General features: G+C 38.0%; 1 protein-coding gene across 2 annotated transcripts in view; it reads right to left on the bottom strand.

Moving 5' to 3' along the window:
* Nucleotides 1-821: 821 nt before the first annotated feature.
* Nucleotides 822-21,270, bottom strand: part of MED23 (mediator complex subunit 23) — a 38,136-nt gene continuing 17,687 nt past the window's right edge. For both annotated transcript variants that reach the window (XM_069010761.1, XM_069010762.1), the window contains 18 exons: nt 20,234-20,377; nt 18,611-18,756; nt 17,796-18,041; nt 17,470-17,612; nt 16,758-16,932; nt 14,884-15,047; nt 13,627-13,751; nt 12,936-13,141; nt 11,822-12,002; nt 10,129-10,299; nt 8,712-8,928; nt 7,654-7,890; nt 6,406-6,571; nt 5,391-5,463; nt 4,057-4,271; nt 3,404-3,524; nt 2,612-2,743; nt 822-1,932 (listed from right to left, as the gene is read on the bottom strand). In XM_069010761.1, coding sequence (XP_068866862.1) covers nt 1,759-1,932; nt 2,612-2,743; nt 3,404-3,524; nt 4,057-4,271; nt 5,391-5,463; nt 6,406-6,571; nt 7,654-7,890; nt 8,712-8,928; nt 10,129-10,299; nt 11,822-12,002; nt 12,936-13,141; nt 13,627-13,751; nt 14,884-15,047; nt 16,758-16,932; nt 17,470-17,612; nt 17,796-18,041; nt 18,611-18,756; nt 20,234-20,377 — 3,036 coding nt within the window. In that variant the 3' untranslated portion in view covers nt 822-1,758. The remainder of the gene's footprint in view (nt 1,933-2,611; nt 2,744-3,403; nt 3,525-4,056; nt 4,272-5,390; nt 5,464-6,405; nt 6,572-7,653; nt 7,891-8,711; nt 8,929-10,128; nt 10,300-11,821; nt 12,003-12,935; nt 13,142-13,626; nt 13,752-14,883; nt 15,048-16,757; nt 16,933-17,469; nt 17,613-17,795; nt 18,042-18,610; nt 18,757-20,233; nt 20,378-21,270) is intronic.

The raw sequence follows: 21,270 nt of genomic DNA, 5'->3' as shown, positions 1-21,270 counted from the left end.
ACAGTAGTATCCCACTATCCCACCAAGTCCTGCTAGCCACACTATTCCTGATCCAGGCCAGCATGCCACTGGCCTCCTTGGCCACACTGATGGCTCATGTTCAGCTGTTGTCACCAGCATCCCCAGGTCCTTTTCAGCAGAGCAGCTTTCCAGCCCCTCTGCCCCCAGCACTGCCAGGGGTTGTTGTGACCCAAGTGCAGGACGTGGCACCTGGCCTTCCTGAACCTCATACAGTTGGCTTCAGACCATGGATCCAGCCTGTCCAGATCCCCCTGCAGAGCCTTCCTGCCCTCCTGAAGGTCAACACTTCCCCCTGAGTGAGTGTGGCCTCCCCCCGGGGATCTGTGACCTGCCTGAGGGTGGCCTCGATCCCTTTGTCCAGATTACTGACACAGACATTAAGCAGGACTGGCCCTAACACTGAGCCCTGGGGAACACCACTTGTGACCAGCTACCAGGGTACAGCATAAATAGACAAATGGGGTTTTCTTGTCAGACTACAAGTTCATCAAAGAGCACTCACAGTTCTGTTACTCAGATTACACTTGGCAGAATTCAGGATCCCAGTACAAGAACAGCAAAAAAGCAGACTAAAGAACTTCCACCCACTGAGTCAGCAACTTCTTTCCATAACTGCTAAATTTTTACAGATATATAAATCAGACCTGAGTTTACTAATCTGTACTCTACCTGTAACATGTTAAAACTGTCATTAATGTAAGGCTGACAGAAAACTTGGGACATGGAAGTATCCTTGCTATGGTCAATCCTTATTTTTAAAAGTAATGGTTATGGAAAAAAAATAAACTTAAAAATACTAATACAGTTTCTTAAACTGTGTGGGTTTTTTAATGAAAAAATTGTCCAAAAAGATGAGTATTTACAAAACATTAAGCCTTTCAATTCTCTTATCAAAACCTGCTGAACCAGTACATAAACCTTAAGGCAGAATATTATACAAATCCAAAATACAGTAAGATCACTAAAATTCATGTGATTGACTTAATAAAAACTACACGACTTCCCAAGTGCGAAAGATCAAACATGAACCAGCACAGCTTGAAGTGAATATGCAGACTTCCAACAGATTCACTGGAGACAGCCTCCGGGGTGTAATCCAACAGTCTAGTAACTGACACTACATCAAACCCATTGAGGTGTGTTTAATGAAATCTGTACACACAAAATTTACAAATATTTTCAAAGGTTCATTCTTAGTCTCTGCAAAGATGTCATAATTAACTCAATAAAATCGATGCAATCTCTCTATGTAGGAGCATTTCTGTGTAAGGGCTTTAAACTGTCTGCCCAAAAGACAAAGAATTTAAATTCTTCTGTTGGATGAAAAAATAGAAATTTTTCATAAGGCAAACCCAAATTTTAAAAGGCCATTTTACACACACACAGAGTCCTTTCATACCACAGGCAGAAAAAAGGAAAAATCCAGATGACTCAACCCAGGATAGGGAGCAGAATATGGTACACTTCAGAAATCCATGTATTTGCTTGCAGAGGACCTTTACTCAGTGCTTTCAGAGAAAGGCAACATATCCCTCATCTAGTGTCTAGTACAAATAGCTAAGAAGACTGGCATGCACAGAGCTGGGCAGCTTCATGATGCAAAACAAATCAAAGCAGAAGTCTGTACGTGGTTCTCTGCCCTTTTATAAAGCATCCCAGATTTCAGATCAGATGCTGCTTCACCTTGGTCAGTAAGAGGAGGAAGCCTTCACACCAAGGTCAGCCCAGCACTTCATTTCACTGGGTTACTGGCAAAGCCACGTTGACGGGCACTTGGCTGGGCTGCTGTGCTGGGGACCCATTGCTGAGGGGCTGCTGAGAAACAGCAGCCGGCTCCATTTTGCTGATGTGTGTTATAAAGCGCAGCCGAAGTTTCAAAGCTGGCCTTAGATTACAAATTATCTTCTCAACCTGTTTTAAAAAAAGAAAAAAATGCATTCAGTAAAGAACAGGAGTATTTTTACAGACTGTTCACAAACATCACATTAGCACAACAAAGAATGGAAAAAGATATAGTAAATAGAGGTCTTTACATTTTATTAAAAATACTAACTTTTGGACCGCTTCTGATAACCAGTCTTAAAAAAACTGTCCCTGTTGTAAGAGTTGTGCACCAAAGCTTTGTAAAACAGGTCACACAACTGACACTTTTTAAAGGGCATACTTTTATAAACAAGAGATAAATTGGATGAATGATTTTTCATTGAACATGAATGAAATCTTCCTTTTGTCACAGGACAAGTTACACTAATGAATCAGAAAATAAGTAAAACTTTAGAGAAACAGACTGTTACGAAACATTAAATAGCTTTATTTCTAGTGATAGCTCTAATAATAGTATTTAAAGCACCCTGAAGCTCTATCTTAAATTTTAGACTACATAAATTAATCTTGCAATCTGAGATACCTAGTCTACTCCATCTGAAGCTTTTAAATGTGTAGAAGTGCACCAACTTCCTAATTTGTATATAGGGACTAATCAACTGTTAGGCAATTTGTTGTACTGCTACTTATGAAAAATAGTTCACAAAAGGATTAAATTACTATATGGGAAGAAAAACTGAAGTATCAATATCTAATGTTTACTTACTTGGTCTTTCACACTGTCACCTGTAAACATATATTTCATATGATACAAGAAATCACATATGGGATCCATGTAGTTCAGGTGGGAGCTGTACCGGTCTGCATTCAGGAGCATTTCATAAAATGCCACTCCAATCTGTTTCCATGGACACAAAGAGCAGCCCAAATGAAAACAGGTTTTAAAATGCTTTAGGTTAGAAATACAATTAAATAATATAATAAATATGTACTGCTTTTTAAGTAGCTGTGATTTCTAACAATTTACTTTCTTACAGGGACAAATGGACATGTCTAAGTCATTCCATTATACTAAACTAAATGATTCCCAAGTTAAGCTCTTCTTTGTAGCAGGGTCTGTACTGACATTTTTCAGCTCATCTGCCTACTGGCCAGCTCCATCTCTTTTTTCCTCCCCTACTCTTATCAACTGACATGAATGTAAGAAACAGCTTATACTCTCCATCCTCACAATTCACCTCTTGCATACTCCCTTCCAGGCAGTAAGTTTGATGTATATTTTGCAAGTAGTTTAAGAGCCAAAGAAAGCATCTATTGCTTGATATTTCTGGGGTTTTATTCCTTTTCTTGCTTAAAAAAGTGTACTAGGTGTTTTATCCAACAAGATTTCAGTTAATGGGGTAAACTGAATACCAACTCAGCAATTCAGATCCTTGCGATTACTGCTTAATTTGTATAGAATTTAATTCTGAATATTTATTAAAGATTTCTATCCCTTTCTGCTTCATAAGATAATTGCAAAGGTAAAATAATCTATACAGTATAAAGCAGACTTTACCTCTATCATGCACCGTGTCCTCTCCTGCTGGAACCGTTGCAGGAAAGGACCCACGAGGTGATAAACATAGAGCAACTGGAACTCTGTTTTCACTATGGGTATCAACGCTTCTGTGAGAAACCTGCAGTATGTCAAGACATTTACTACATCAACTGTTTGGTTATTAAGGGTTTTTAATTTCTTTCACCTGTACCAAGCTCTAGCCAAAACATCACATTCTCTCTCACAGATTCAGACCTTTATTTAAAAAAAACAGTGTGCCTCTGCAAATATGAACTATTTCAAATATTATTTCAGGGCAGCTCTAGAATTTAGAATAATATTTACTGTTACAGTTGATGCCTTAGGAACATGCTACAGTCCATGCTTTAAGAAAAATTCAAATTTATAAAAGCATAAAAGCTAATCAAGATTAAAAAAGGATTATTAAAGGCAGTCTCACCACATGCTGTGGGCCCAAAAGCCCACAGACAACAAGAGTTATGTCAGTGGACAAGGGAGCTGGAAAAAACCTTGTGATCCAGCTGGCAAATTTTGGAGCTCCCCTGTACATACTTATTTGCTGGTATAAGTGCTATAGGTGGAGCTTTGTTATCTACAGTATGTATGGAATTTAAAAGACAAATTACATTATCAAGTATCGTTACACCTACTTAGGAATGAGAGAAAGCTGTCCAATGCTGGAATGATGCCAGACTGCATGTGCCAAAGCCAAAGTGTAGCTACAACTCATCTCGGAGTAAGACTGGTGACATGCTGTGAAGTCAAACAGCTGGAAGGGGTAACCAACCCACTCTGTCTCTGATGTCAAGCTGGGACTGTTGATGACATTCACAATGCAATCATGGAGAACAATCCAGTATGGCTCCTGGGGGAAAAGAAAACAAACAAACAAAACCCCAAAAAGTCAGAATTGTTTATAAAAAGAACATCACCTAAGACAATGCTTCCTCAGCTCTTTCTACTACTATTGCATTTCTAAAATGTGTATATAAAAATATATACACAGGTATATATAAAACTGTTATAAATGACATGGTGGTTTATAACCATGTCTGATGAAGATGAAAATTTAAGACGCGCGATACAGAAAGCATCCATGTTAATCCACACTGAAGGGTGTGGCATTATCAAGACATATCTCACAAATTTAATTATTTAATCACCTAATATAAAGGTTTCTAAAAGAAGCAAAGACAAGGCAAAAAGCCTTAGTGGAAGAGGTCTGAGAATCTTCTAGTCTTCCAAGTGCAGGCACAAAGAGACCAAAAAACCAAGATGGAAACAGGAAATAAAAAAAGGTACAAAAGACAAAGAATATACGTGAAGATGCAAGGAGGGAGAACATGAAGAATAAGAACCATTATAAAAATAATGAGGATTAAATCCATGTTGTCTTCCCTCCAAGAAGAGGAACCATTTTATTGGAGAAGAGAGGTCACAAAGGAAAGACAGCTGTGACACATATAAGCAACATGGCAAAATCGAAATTACTCAGGCAGTCTTCGTCAGTCTATGTACCAAGAGTCATGATCTTCAGAAGATCAAAGTTTCTACTGATACACAAGCTGCAGTACTGCACACATTTCCTTTTGCAATCTTAGCCACATCTCATTTACATGGTTTAAGAACCATAGGATGTAAAAGTGCAAGCATTAATCAAAAAAATTTATAGATCTTCCTATTACATAGCTCCAGTTCTCAATACTACACACATGGCATTTAACTATATGTTTAAACAGGAGTGATTTACTTCTTTTCATCCTAGCCTCAAAACATAATAGAAAAACAAAACACATGGTCAATTTTTCCATGCTGGAGGAGTAGATTTTTCTCAAACATGCACACAGCCTTCTGAATAGCTTGCTGTGGAATCTACAGATGTTGGCTATAAGTTTTTACAGTGTACTCTAGAAAGATGATAAATCTTTCATGGAAGAATGGAAGAATAAGTTTTTGTATTTTAAAATACAACATATTGACTCACTGGTAAGGCTGTGATAATCAGTCCAATCGCATTCATCCAAGCTGTGATGTTCTCTCTTGGCACCAGGGGCTGACTAGAGACAAAGAAAAAGAAAACTAAGGCTCCGAAATACACAACTGCAATTTGTGCTTCTTGTGCATCTACAGACCAGGTGTACTTAGGGCAAGAATGTTGAGAGAACTACAAAATCACATACAGGTACTTAGAAGAGCCAAAAGATGGTATAAATGCTACTGGGATGTTGCGTGCAAAACTTTATTTGGGTGTGTTCTGCATTAGTAGCAGGTATTCTTCAAAGGCTTCAAACTTTTTTCCTTAAGCTTTAGTGCTTAAGGGTTGCTTGTCCCTTTATTGACCCCTTCCCTGCATATTCCCCTAACAGAGCTAACAATAATGTACTATTAAGCTGAAGGAGGCTAAAACTGAGTAATTCCAGTTTGTCATTGCTCAGTGGCTACAAGGATACCAGGTCCTGTCTCCCACTGCAGTTTTTTTCAGTGGTATAGGTCAAATTTAACGCATCGTGACAAAAGGTCACCCTTGGCACACCACTGTTTCGAAGTACCTCTTATCTACATCAGCATTGGGAAGATTCAGAGTCCTGCCAATGACTCCTATCCCTTTCTTTGCACTCAAAGATGCTTGATATCAACTGATGAGATGTCTTTCTCTCAGCACGCCTCAAAGAACAACAGGCTTTCTCCAGGCTTTCTTGCTGAACCCAAAAGATAAGATCTTTGCCTGTGTGAGATCTTCCCTCTAACTTTTATGGGCATCATGCCAAGTCGACCGTTCCTGAAGCACACAATCCACTACACCACAGGAGTCCAACGTGATTTCTCTGCTTGATCCCTGTCACCTTGTTTGTCATCCAAAAATACCTTATATATAAAACGTTACATATATACATTTTAATTTTTTTAAAAAATTAGAAAATTAGTACCACAGACTACCTTAGCAATCTCTTAATTATGTATGATATATTGCAAAAAAACATTTCAGAAAGCCAGCATACCTTTTCAGCACAACATTCAGCAGAGCATTGCCCACCTCCTTCCCTGGAACAGCCAGAGCCATGAGCTCAACACAGGTAACATGCAGGGCATGGGCAGCTGGGTTAGGAAACTCATTGAACCTCCAGTCACAATTTGGAAATGGACCAGGTGATTTGCCTGCCATAGGTGGCAATGGTTAAGGAAAAAAAAGCTGCCCCAACACAGACAAGTATGAGCAGCACAGTGATTGAAAATGGATGCATAAACCACATACTAAATTGAATTGAAAGGTATTGAAAACAAGTAGTAAAACCACATTTCATAAAAAAAAGACATACAGAAGTATGAATGTAAGATGCTGACACTCAATCATTGAAGGACTGTGGGAATACATAGCTATAAATACATTACACACACAAGACCATGCAAAGGATAAACTTCCCTGATTAGGAGGTGGAAAAAACAGCACCAACCATCTCATTCACTGTCTGCTTCCAGGATGAGAAAATATAAATAACAGGAATTTTCTACTTGCATATTCAGAAACCATTAATTTGCCTCCCTGTAAGATCTTCTAGCAGACTTCTAGGGTGACAGTTTATGCAAAAGGAACACCTGCTTAGTCTCTGAAAAGATTTCATTTTCCCAAACAAGACTAACTTATTTGAAACACATACAGAAAAGGTCTCCAGAGTTAACATTTGCATAAAAGCAGGGGCTTATATAATTTTAGCTTTCACACCCAATAAACTTCTTTCAAGTTACACATTAAGCAAAGGGAAGTTCAGGAAAAGGAGTGGAAGAACTTGTAACATCCTGAAAATTGGTCTACTCGTGTAAAGCTGCTTCAGAAAGAAGCCAAAATCCAAGGAGATTCCTATTCTCTAGTTTGCCAGCTATTCCCACATCTTAAATGTGGCACTGCTCCCAGTATTTTATTCTCAGTAATGCTAATGGTTGGCATTACAGAACAGTAACCTCATTTTCAAAAAAATTTTTAAATACTCACACTTTGCATCAAGCTTATTTTTTTGGATAATCAGAATCCAATTTGGAAAGCATAAACACCAGTAACTGTATTTCTAAGTGATGCTTCTACAGCGAAATATTAATACAGCTGTATTTCATTTTCACCGTACCTTTTAAGGCATCTACTAGGGCAGCACAGCCCCTCTCTAGAATAATAAAGAAACTGAACTTCGTATTTTGATGAAATGAAGCTGTAAGACATTGTCACAGCTTACTTAAGCAAACTTTTACAAGGATATTGTCTACTAGTCTTCCAATGAGCTTGCAATAGTAAGCATCATCAGGAACCCATGGATTCTCTTCTCGGGGATTCATGGCACATTTGAGGTAAGTATCACTCAGACACCAGCCAAGTGGACGATTATCTTTGAGAGAGCCAATTATGGCATGAACGAGTTTTCTCTTGAGGTTTGTGCGCTCTCTGAGATGCCCCTCGTAATAGTGAAGAGTGTTGTACAGGTAGGTCACTGGTCGGTCTGCCAAGGAGGAAAGGAAAACAACAAAACCCAGAAGTAACTTCCAGCATCACTTCTATGTTTTTGGTAGGAAACAAAACTGAAATCAAGACCTCTGCAAGACTAAGTTGCATGTATTTGAAAACAGCACTTATGGAATTGATTCATGTTCTTTACTTCAATATACTCTACAAAACTGATTTTCCTTTGTCTTGTACATACTTTAGTGCGTATGCAGAACAAAAGAAGTGGAACAAGGAAGGTCAGTATTACTAACAGTTCACACCTTAATGATAATATATTTGTAAGTAAACTGACTAAATCATCTCTTCATATAGAAGGTATTAAGTAAGAAGAATCCAGGTATGAAGTTACAGTAAAAAAGATTACTGTAAATTGAGCACAACACAGCAATGACAGCTATTAAAAAAAATTATTATAAAAGTGCATTTCTAAAAGTATTCAAGTATCAGGTCAAACTATTTGAATCCTAAGTAAGGATAGAGAGAGGAACCACTTTTCAATTGTTTCAGTCTTGGTAACAGAAAGTTTGTTAGGACACGGGGGTCCAAGTATTTACAACTAGAAGGGAATGGAAGGGAAAAGTGTGAAGGAAGCATGAATTAACAAGAGATACCCGAATAAAAGCAAGTTCACTGCTAGTGAGCTGAAATTCACTAAACAGGAAATGCACTTCTCTGTGTAAATGTACATGGGGCTTAGAGAATAGGAAAGGAATAAAGCACTGCTGTGCTAAGACATGAACATTATGAATAAAAGAGGTGAAGAGGACAGAATGATCACAACAGGAATATACCCGTCTGTATTCACGGTTAACTTACCGTGGAATTTGTATAAACCTCCCAGATGATCCAACAAAGTTTCTAGTGATTTGGACACTGGAAGCAATTCCAGAAATCTATGAATTACAATGTCAAACACTGGCAGAAAGCGCAGGCATACATTTCCAAAATAAATTGGTAAGTACTGGGGCTGGATCTGAACTGGGGGATTCACTTGCTCTGCCAAGCCTTCAAAATACAGCTTTTCAGGATATTTCTGGAGGGAAAGAAATCCAACAAAATCAAAATCTCTTTCTTTATAAGCAATGGGTTAAACATTCAGCATCTACATTGCTTTAAAAAGACACTTCATAACCCTCTTTATCATATTTGAATTCAGTGAGATGATTTCACTGTAAAGCTTACTGAAGAAAACTGAACTCTGACTTAAATTGGCTATTAGAATAGTAGAGAACATCTTAAAAAAAACCCCAGAACAAAGTTTCACCACCACTCAAAATGGGCATAACAGAACATTAAGAATCCCAAAGCAAAGCTGAAAGCAGCCAGCACTAAAGTGTCCTTTGTCATGTACTTGTAGAGAAAACCTAGGGGAAATCAGCACTACTGGAAGTTTCTGCATCATATACTGAATTAGAACACCAGAAATAATTGAATGAAATAATTCCCTGGGAAAGAACTGTAGTATACTCAAATAACAGATGGGTACTGCTGAGGGCTGAGATTGTTTTACCTGTGACTGAACTTTCTATATGCCAGGTTGGGTCTCGTGACTGTGCAGCCATGTCAGAGCATTTCCCAGGCTAATTTGCTTCCCTGCTACCCTTATACTTTTAGGCACTGTCAAAACACTGTACAGCCAAGTCAGAGGGCTAATAAAGACCAAACAGCTCCTGGATCAAACTAGATGGCATGTACTGAACTACATGAGAGTTTGCTTGTATCTGTTCCACCTCAGTGTTTATTTTTTGACAGAACAGCTCATTGGCACATCCCTTTCTAGCCAGCAGATACCAGTATGCTTACAGGAGCATTAAAATCTCAGCAATTCTCTTCCCTAACATATCAGGCTATCATGTTCTTGCCACACAGATGATGGAAGAAGTTTTAATAATTAGAAGAAAATGTAGGTTTAACTGCTGGTATAGTCATAAAACACCAGAAAGAAATACCTTCTCCTTGACACACAGAAACTGTGCTCTAAACGAATTTCAGTAAAACCAAGATTTTAAAATTATTTTATTTAGATGAGCAAGAATGAACACCCACCAAATTCTTAAGCTGCTTCTATCTTTGAATATTACTGCATTATAATTTCAAAGTTATTATGTACTAGCCTAAACAAATTACAGCTTATTAGGCAAGTCCAAAAATTGATAAATCTGTCCTGTAAATGATGGCTGGTATCAATTCCACAGAAATTACTGCAATAAAAGAATGTTATTAGCTGTGATACCTTGTGGTAACTCATATGCTTTGTATGCCAGTCATTCTGCAGCCAGTGTTCGGGAGAATTCTCCTTCACAAAATCACTCACTCTGTTTCTGAAATCATTAGGCTTCAGTAAGAGTAATTGGATTATGAAGTAACAAACTTGAGCTTCATTTCCTTCATGACTACGCATAGCCTTAAACGAAACAGATCAGATACATGAAATCACACTTGACACTGCTGTCTGCTCTAAAACATGGCAGCCAAATTTGCTACATCTGCACACAAATTCCCAATGAATATATGGTCTTTCAACTCTATTTTTCAAGTGAAGACATGAAAAAGAGGCAGATTCAATCCCTATCCCATTCTTTATTCCATGGGCAGAAGGTCTTACAAAATTCCCAGTGATAGCACTTTCTCCACGAATTCTAGCTCTCTTTTATCTGTCAGTTGTCTTATTGAAAATAACCAATTAGTGACAATGAAATTAAGATTGCTTTTAACCTCTGGCCACTCTGACATGATTGAACTTCAATCTGAAAACCAAAATAGAATTCAAACAACCAGCTTTACATTAAGATGAGATTTTAAATTATATATAAAGGACAACTATTGAACGCAAATGTAGTTCTCTCTAGGTGAATACTGCTTTATTTTATAGGATAACATGAAAAGCAAGGGAATGCCATTTCTGTCTTACTATTATGATGAAACAGGCTGATTTCTAAGCAAAGAAAGCATACTCTAATGGGTCAAGATTTTCCGTATGCTTGAATCATAGCATGCCACTTCCCTTTTACCTTCTAGGGCTGCAGGAATTGCACAACCATAGAATCACTTAGGGTAGAAAAGACCTTTAAGACCAATGAGTCCAACCATTAATTAAGCACTGCCACTAAACCATGTCCTGAAGCGCCGCACCTACACATCTTTTAAGTACCTCCAGGGATGGTAACTCAACCACAGCCCTGGGCAGCCTGTCCCAACACTTGACAGCTCTTTCAGTGGAGGTATTTTTCTTAATATCCAATCCAGCACAACTTCATGCTGTTTCCTCTTGTTCTATTGCCTGTCACTTCTCATGGAAGAAGAGGCCGACCCCCACCTGGCTACACCCTCCTTTCAGGTAGCTGTAGTGAGCAATAATGTCTCCCCTGAGCCTCCTTTTCTCCAGGTTAAACAACCCCACCTCCCTCAGCTGCTATTCACAGACCTTTCACCAGCTCCACTGCCCTTCTCTGGCCATGCTCAATGTCTGTCTTGTAGTGAGGGGCCCAGAAGTGGCCAGCCTGTAGCACTGGCGTTGTTGTGCTGTAGCATGGCGTTGCTGTGACTCAAATGCAGAACCTGGCACTTGGCCTTGTTGAACTTCAGACAAGCGGCCTCAGCCCACTGATCCAGCCTGTCCAGATCCCTCTGAGGAGCCTAAACAACTGCACAGCTCTGAGGTCAGAGACCCAAACCACTAATCACAACATTTAATAATACCAGTTCAATGGCTGCCATTAAATAACGAAGAAATGCTTCCCTGAAGACTCAGAGAACTGTAAGAGTTGGAATTTTATGTTGCTTAAAGAAGTAATCTTTTACTCGATTACTGACTTAGCAAATAGTCACTATTTAAGAACAATCCATTTTAAAAAGATTGCTCCTAAAAAATGAGTCAGAAAGCAGACTGCATGAACTGCCATCTTATCTTCTGAAGTGATACTTACCAAACAGAGGATTAACCTATCCAGTGTTACAATATTGTATTTCCACACCATGTCATTGAGAATCTCAATACATTTATTGAGCTGCTGTCCTCCTGCAGATGTAGAGAATTCATACACCAAGAAATCTGCAAATGTCCTGACATGTGCCACCAGAGCTCTGGCCCCAATTCTTTCTAACACTCTACCAGGGAAGAAAAAAAAAAGGCAACAAGAAATTGTTACAGTTCCTAATACATTTATAACTGGTCTATTTGACATGATTTAACAGGTTTTAACACAATTGTCTTAAACAAAAAAAAGGACAGAATTTCCTCCCTTTTATTAAATTAACTGAGAAATGCCAAACCAAAGCAAAAAACCCCAACTTAAGAGCAAGTGAATTCCTATGTCCAAATACTGATCAGGAGAAATGCTTCAAGTTCACCAATTTCATCTGTAGTATTCTGCCCAGAACCCATGCTTTACTTATGTAACTGTAGTTATACACCTCTGAGGACAACCTTCTGCAACTCAACTTTATTTCCTATGCTATGCACTTTAATACAGCTATAGCATTGTAAACTATTTCCTCATTGCACACAAGAGTAACACATGCTATCATAAATACTGTTTCAGCAGACCTAGGAAGGACTGAAAAGAAATAAATCTATTTTTCACAGCTGGAACTAATGCTATGTCTACCAGGAACAAATTTTAAAAGTCAGGTGATTACTACTTCTGTAATGAATTTTCATCTTAATCCAACATTTGTTTTTTAAAGAAATGTTTGGCCTTTATTCATGCATAAAGGCCAAGTAAATGAACGCTTCAGATTTTCTGTTTACTCTTTCAGATTGCCTAAAACACTGCTATTACAAGTAATTAATTCAAACACCTCACATCCTTGTTTCTCATCAGGAAAAACATGCACTGTGGACCACTGCATGGTGGAACCAATCTGAAACCCTACACAAGTATCATGGCATGCTGGCTACTACCTAGCTTCACTCTCTTTTTCCATGCTGTGCATGCTTTGGATTAATTAAAAGAACAAGCTGTTAATCCACAAGACCTATGTCCTCAGAACAGACAATGCTGCTGTAATAACTTTAAATTAGCACATTTTAAAGCTCACCTGTAACCAATTTGATTAATGTGATCAGTGTCTAACAACATCTTCCAGAGGAGACAAAGGAAAAGCGGGGATGAACCTTGCGCAGAGAAGTGTGTGATTATTTCATTCTCACTGGTCATCGACTTCCACTTCCGGTATTCCTCCTCTACATTCTTCTTCAGGTTAAAACGGCTTTCCTGGGGCACATTGTTCTGCTTGAAGAACACCTGAAAAAAGGAGGCTTTGCTGCGACTGAGAGCCTACAGTAAAACATTTGAACAGGGAAATTTTGCCTGACTTAGCACTGTATGTGTTCCTACTTTCTTGTACAATACAACCTCCTAAGGAGGGTTGTTATTTCACTGCGATACCACAGTGACTGTTTTGTCACTAACAAAATCACACGACAAATTGCCACAGGAAAAAAATGGCTTTTCCAACTTTTTACTTTTTCATTTTTCAACCATCTGATTTACCTTTCACGAGAAGTATCAGTTGACCCCACTTGGCCTTAGAATACTCCAGGGGAATGTAGCTAACACATTTCTAAAGAAATAGCAATGTTATAATCACGCTGCATTCTTCAGGGACTTGAGATCAATTCCCCTAGACAGGGGAAGAATCTCACCAACCCACAAAAGGCAAAGGATCTTGTTAAAAGAGTAAAATCACTGTATTTCTAATTTTAAGATCTTCAGTTTTAAACTATTACCTGCAGAGGAGCTGGAAAACAGCTCAGTGTATGTGATGCCCAGTTATGTGGAGTGAAACTCATGATAGTCTGCAGTATGTCCTTGCACCAAGTTCCCTGAATTGAATCAGAGCCTGTGAAAAAGTCTAGAAAACAGATTGATGGTATTAGAATTTCACACAAAACCATTTCTTATTTGTATTCCTTTTGTCATCATATGTATCCAGGCTTTTTTAGTTCAACAGTTTCCTTTTTGTCTGAGTTCTCACAGCCCCTTTCCTCGACTTTATTTGCTCTACAGAAGAAGCTGGATATTACCTTTTTTATGTTATTAACAATAAGGAAATTATTTGCAAGTTTTGAGCTAGAAATAAAGCAATCAGGATTTTAACATTTTATATTTAATTTCCTGTAATGTCACTAAAACAAGCTTCTGCTAATTAACTGATTAGACTTTTAGAAAAAATCCTGAGGAAGATAATGATGATGAAATTGCCAGATGCCATTTTATATTCAAAATAGCTTCAAAAAGGCTGTTCAGTAGTACCTCCCCCAATTAAGCTGTAGATATGAAACAGAAGCCTCATTCCCCCAATCCTTGGGTTGATTTCATCAAAGGTTGAGAAATGGCTAAAAAAATAAAAAAGAAACCAACACAAAGAAGTCCTTTCTCTTTCAAATCACCTCCACCAGTCTCTATGAATCAGTTGTTCTAACTCTCCAGCAAGGCTGCAGACTAAAATCATAAAAAAGGAGAGACAAAACATGCCCCTCAAAGCTAAGAAAAACCATGTCCCATAACTGCACACTGTTAAAACATTAGAAGACAGATTGAAAGCTTCCTCTTCTCTCTTCCCAAAAAAATAAACCCAAATAGCAGACTACTTTTTCTTAAATGTAAGCAGTAAAGGGGCTGGCTTCCACATGAGCAGCACAGGTGCTGTGAATATTTCATGTTTGTTTTTTTAAATAGCATGTATCAATAATCAATCCAAACATTTAGATGTAAAATAATGAAACTCGAAATAAGACACTAAAAAACTCCAAACCCTACAGTGTACCTCTGCATAAATTTTTAAGGAATGTCTCATTTCACTACTGCTTCAATAATACCTTTTTGCCTAAACACAAGCAGTTGGAAATTAAAATTACACTTTTTTCAAAACCAGAAGTGCGTGGGATATGTTTTACTAGTAGGTCATTTCCATAATACTCTTTTGAACAGTACTTTAGAGAAACTGTTTGACTACAGCTTTTACTGGGATGTACTGCCATTACCTGTCACATGTGTTGCTCTTGCCAGAGTTAAGATCAAAGCCCTGTTGAGTTCTTCTGATTCTGCTGAAAGAACTGTTTTGGGATCATTGAGGAACCGTGTGAACTGTGGTTGGACTTCTGAGCTGCCCAAAGCTGTGATTAGCCTTAGAGCAGTACTCTCAACACTGAAAGAGGAAACAGTCCAGTTAGCAAATAGTGCTTAAGCTGATGTTTCTAAGGTTCCAAAAATACCTATTTTTTCCTCCATTTACTGCTTCAAATAATACAGAAACATTTGTTTTAAAGATTACGTTCTTAACCTTTTGAAGAAGTTCACTTTTTCTACTGTTTAATAAACTTGTTATCAACTATTTCAGTATCTTGTTTTCAAATAAAGCACTCAAGACTAGCTTTAGCAAAAATTCCAAGTGCAGAGACCTTGAAAAAGAGCCTCAAGTCTCTCCAGTTTAGAGCCCCCCATTGTTCTTTTTTGTACATCTTCATCTAAAGAAGGATACATAGATAAATAAATATATGCAAAACCAAAATAAAAAGGCATGAATAATGCATAGAAATCTTCAAAGCTAACTACCATCTTCAAGTAGACAGCAGTAAATTGTCCTTATTAAAGAAATGAGGAAGTTGAGGAAGTACAACTTTTGATTAAAAGCACTTTAATTTCCAGTGCTTTAGTTGGAAGCACTTTTCACACCAGGCAGTTTGAAGTCATTGGAAAGACTTTCATTACACTGTGTCTTTGAAATGCCAAAGCCAAAATTTCGTTAACTCTATTCTACTTGCATGCAGTGCTCATTAAAAGTGACTAACATCTGTATTTTACAGACTACGATGCTAAAACAAGATTGAGGTCAATAAAGAGAGCAAGGCCTTGAATTTAAGGAGAAACTTGTCTTAACCTGTTTATTTTATGCTTGGTACAGGATAAGCAACTAGGCAATTTGAATTTGGACTAAGAAATTGAGAAGCCTGGTCCAGCGGAACGTGTCCCAGCCCATGGCAAAAGACTTGGAACTAGATGACCTTTAAGGTCCCTTCCAACCCAAACCATTCTACGAATGTGTGAATTTAGTATATAATTAGACTTTCTCTACATGAACTGGTAATAATGAAGTTACTCTGTCTCACATACTCCCAACAAGATTTATTGTACTCTAAGAGTGAATGGACACTATTTTCCTCAATTTTTTGACAAGCCCCAGATTCTACATACTCTTCAACTCATGCTCTTCAACTTTGTTAACACTAAGGTAAACTCAGAGCTTTTGCCTGGAATTACCTGCATAACCTTTCTAGACTTTCTCTAACCAGGTGTTTCACCTTTCTTGTATTCAAATTAGCTACTGTTTTAGGCTGATATGATACACACCATATGAGGGACTCCACTCAGGTTCACGTACAGTTACCATAGCTTTGCACAAACTCCTTTTCAGCTGCAGGGTGAAACCAGATTAATTCTCTGATCTGACTGAAAAGGAACCTCACATAAGAATTAAGTGGAACCCACTTAACTCTTGTAATGGAATTAAACATCCTCTACAGAAAGAAGCAAGGACAGTCTCACTGGCAGACAAGCCAAGCACTGACTACAAGTAGCAGGCATTGCCCTTTATCTACCATGCAAGAAGCATTTCTGGACATGATAGTTCTGGTGCACATCCTGTGTGTTGACTCATGACACTGCTGCCATGTCTGTGCAAAATGCTGCCTCATGCAACTCTGAAGAGCACTACTGCTAACATCCAACTGTACTGCTGAAACATGCTGAGATACCCCAAAACAAGTTAGCCACAGAACTATGACTGGGAAGTATCATTTAAACAGTTCTCATGCGGCTGAATCTGAGACTATGGTCAAATATGGCAAATGTCACTCACCAGAGATGAAGCTGGTTCTGATTAGTCTGTGGCACAGCAGCCAAGGAATGAAGATGGCTGAGGAGCTGGACTCTGTAATGAGGCTGGATGTGATGCATCCGATAGCTAAACATTTCGAGCAGAGTATGCAAAATTCCCCATGCATGAGATTTGAACACTGTTGGCAGGAGCTGACCTTACGAAAAAGAAGTTTGTAAAGTAAGTTTTACAACTGATCACACCTTAAAATATAACTACAGAGTACACTGGTTTTATTAGGCTGCAAGTCAGACATTTGATTTGAAAAATGTATTCCCTCCAAAGAGCATATGTGCAAGTGCTGTCTGAAGATGCTGTAAATGTACAGAGCTTAATAATCTTTTGAATGAACATGTACAGCAGACATGCAAATTATTTTAACAAGAGCAATTAAGTATCCTGTGTGTCTCATAAAGTAACTTCGCTTATGCTTTTCCACTAAGCATGTTTTTGCACAAGGCAGCACAACTAGTAAAGTCCTGGCCATAAAAGTGATGGCCTAAAGGGACAGTAGCACAACTAGTCTGGAATTTACTGCAGCACTAGGATAACTTCTACAGTTTCTTGTATGTTAAAATAATTTATATATGCTGCATCATTACATTTTCAGTTTTACTACAGTCTCCAGTTGCCATTAAAAGAAAATACTACTTAATAGAAAGAAAAGGGAAAAAAAAAAGGTTTTCTTTCTTACTGATAAAGCCTTTGATGCCCAAGGATTCTATTTCCATATAAACCAACAGGCGACTATAGGTTTCCACAAGAGCAGGAGCCAAGGCCACACTAGATTTTGCATGAGCCAGCTTAATTACCCTTGTAGCTATGCTATGAATCAGACTGAGGAAAGAGAGAAAGTGTTTTTCAATCAAAAATGTGGACTTGAAATTTAACACATTTTTAAAGTAAATGAATAGACCTATAAATGACATGTCCAGCCACAGAAAGCCTTTCTGATGATAATTAGCTACACACAGATTAACAGGTTAAAAAAAAAAGAAAAGCTAGCTGCATATACTGTACCTCATTTTGGCATGAACTGTGAGTGAGTCCAAGAGGTTCATTGGCAATGGGGTAATAGACCCTGATGCCATGCAATTAGTCCCTGGAAGAGGTGTCCTCATGTTGCCATTTCCATAAATAGTTTCTACTAGTACACCCATTGGCAAAGTGAAACACTCTGAATTGGTTGAGTAAGCATTGCACAACAAGGCAATTTTGTAGTCATTCATCTGTAAGCTTTTATTCCTTAAACTCTGTTGCAAAAACCTGTGTGCCAAAAAGATTAAACATTAAGCAGAAAGAATACACATGCATTCCAGGAATACAGCTACAACAATCTCAGTCAAAAAATCCATTAGAAAATAGTAGAAAAAATCAAAAGTTATTAATTGCACCACATCAAAACAACTACTTCTTATGCCACAATTTCACTGTATTACAATTTTTCTACATTAGAGAAATACCTCAGGAAAAGAAATACACTTAAAAATCACCTTTCCAGACAAAAACTTAACCCAATGTACTGCTTATCCACACTTTCCAAACCACAGCATAATAAAACAAAATCATCCATTTACTTTCAGATTCTCTATCACTAATAAAGACTTATTATTCTGAGATAAAATATATAGCTTCCACTAGTTGGATAACAGCATTTCACATTTCATGAAACATTTTGAGTTTGAGCTCTGTCTTTTTGAATGACTTTGAAGTCACTCTGTTGATAACCTTTACACAGCATCCCATCACACAGTACATTCTGAATACAGACTTGGAACTGTCTATTTCATTATGCCTAGACACAAATCAAAACATAACAAAACCGCCACACTCACTCATGGTGAAGTTTAAGAGAATGAGGAATGGGAATCTGTAACTTGGAGTTGTCACTATGGGCCTTCCGGTTCAGATGAATCCAAATGCAGGTCATTGCAAAAGCATGAGTTGACTGGGGTTTGTTAATATCAGGTACAGGAATATACTAAAGAAAGAACACATGAATGTGACATACCACATGGATTAATGTACAGAAAATCAACTTAGATAGCCAGTATTCACAAGATCAGGTTTTCCTTTTTTCTGACTTGCTACACCATAAGGAACATTTTTAAAGAACAGATTCTACCCTCATTAGTGTTTGTAATTTTAAATCAAGAGCTATGGAAGAGACCTGGACCTCAGTAATTATTCTGAAAAACACCCAAACCAAACAAAATGTCTAAGACCTTGACAAAAGGAAATTCATACTTAAGAGTATACAATTTCCAGACATATATAGTTACAAAGCATATGCTTTTCCTCTCAGCCTCACACATCATTCCGAAGCCAGCTGTGGCATGTGCTTACATAGTAGGTACTCAGTGGTTCAACATTATTTTCTAAAATGTCTAATTGTTCAGTGTCACAGTTAATCCTTAAACATTAAACACTTCTCATGAAAAGGTGCAGATACAACCTAAAATTAAAAAGTTTTGGAGCCAGACTTAGCTATAGTACTGCCACTGGAAAAGGAACTCTGGCTCTCTCCTTTTGTCAACATCCACATTTTTTTCCCTTGGATACAGTTACTGCTGCACAAGCACTACTGACAGCGCAAGTGAGACAGCACCAATACATAACCAACAGGATAGCAAGACAGATCCTCTTAAGAGCAACAGCCAGAAATAACATTTTAAGTGCTTGTGAAACTGAATCCTGCTTCAGTTTCACAAGCACTTAAAATGTAGCACCTAAAAAGCACTAGTCAAACAAAGACTTTCTGTAAGTGTAACTTACAGCCATCACTACAGCTGAAGTAAATAGTCCTATTGCTCTTCCCATATTTGATGCTGACAAAAGCAATTGAAAACTCCTTATACAAATTGTACTGAAGAATTTCTGTGGGTCAAAACTAATGTAGCAGGGGAAAAAATTGTTACATATGAGTTTGATACATCACACATTTGTCTTATACTATCCATTTACCCAAAGTAAAAAGCACTAGGAAAAGAGTAAGCAATCAGGACCTGACACTGACAGTGCTGCCAGAATTAAAGTTTAAGAACTTCCTGTAAGTGCCCCTTCCTCAGGAACTTCAATTCTAGAGGAATGTACAAAGCATGAACATGATACGATTTGCCCCTGCAGAATGGATTTAAAGTACTATTCTATTACAGCCCAGATGTAACAACAGAATTACACATTATTCCTTTACAGTCTCCTCAGTGCTTTAACAAGCTCCTCAAAACCTCAGTCAAACTGAAGTCAAGAAAGAGAAGAGTTAACAGAAGTCTTTCTTGCCCCTAAAAACAAACATGGTTACATGGATAGGAAATCCTCAAAAAATCATTTACTTATGAAACATCTCCCTCCAAATATGCAGCACACTGCTCTAAGAGTGACTCAAGAATGATAGTAATATTGACATATGAAGATCCTAAGTTGAATTAAAAATGAAACTTTTAATATCAGAGACTTACTTCTTTCTCAGGATACAGGAGGTCAAACAGCTTCATAACTGGGAGGAAGTCAGCCAGCGCATTCTTCTGGATGCTGCCAGAGATGAACTGGAGTAGCACCCACATCAGGTGGTCTCTCCCCTTAATGAGACCACGGCCTGCCAACTGTCAAGAACACTCAGTAACAGACAAATACAGCATGCAGAAGAAAAATCACTGCAAAGATTCTTATAAAAGTAGAAGGGCAGACTAAAACAGTTCCAGCAGAGGTCACTGAGAATTTTATAGCAGGACCTAGGCAGAAACATACATTGTGTTTCCAGAAAGAAGGGAAATAGGTACATTAGCTGCAACACACAGACTCTGTGAGGGCCACAAAAATTAATGGTAAGATTTAAAATGCAGTTGACTCCTGAGGCTCACTGCTTTGAAAAATTAGCAACACTTCAATATTGGTCTTAAATTGTCACCTTGTAGCCCCGCAGTGAAGTACCACATTGCCATTGCTAGCATCAGGCCATAGATTTTATAAACTCCTACAAAGGAAGTCCCTGAGCCAGAACAACTTTGGTTTGCTTCATCTGGACTCACCTGTTTTTTTTTTTTTTTGTTAATTAACTTCTTTATCTGTAACAGCAACTCTCTAATAACTAATATTCTACTCTTATCTTCCTTGCTGTAGTTTTATACTAGATTGTGCAATTGTGTTGTATAATGCCTATTGTTTCAGTGGTTTATTAACAGTAATTACAGAAATACAGCCCTGGTAAAACTAATTTCAGGGAAAACAAAGAGAGCAGAGAACTGCAATCCATCACAAGTACAACACAACATACATAGTAAATTTTTATGCAACACAGAACTGTGGACAAATGAAGATGGAGTAATGTGTTGGGCATATTAGAAACTGCACCTAAATAGCCACAAGCTGATCCTACAGTGAGAAGAAAGAACCATCAACAGCATACAGCTCTCAGCAAAGAGCTCAGGATGTTGCTGACTGACTGTAACCCCTTGCTTCCCTTACGGAGGACTGGCATCACCACCCTTAGAACTAT

This window comes from Aphelocoma coerulescens, chromosome 3, assembly GCF_041296385.1.
Source record: "Aphelocoma coerulescens isolate FSJ_1873_10779 chromosome 3, UR_Acoe_1.0, whole genome shotgun sequence".
NCBI classification, from domain to species: Eukaryota; Metazoa; Chordata; class Aves; order Passeriformes; family Corvidae; genus Aphelocoma; species Aphelocoma coerulescens.
The sequence above is the reverse complement of the archived record's forward strand: the minus strand, read 5'-3'. Positions and strand labels throughout refer to the sequence as shown.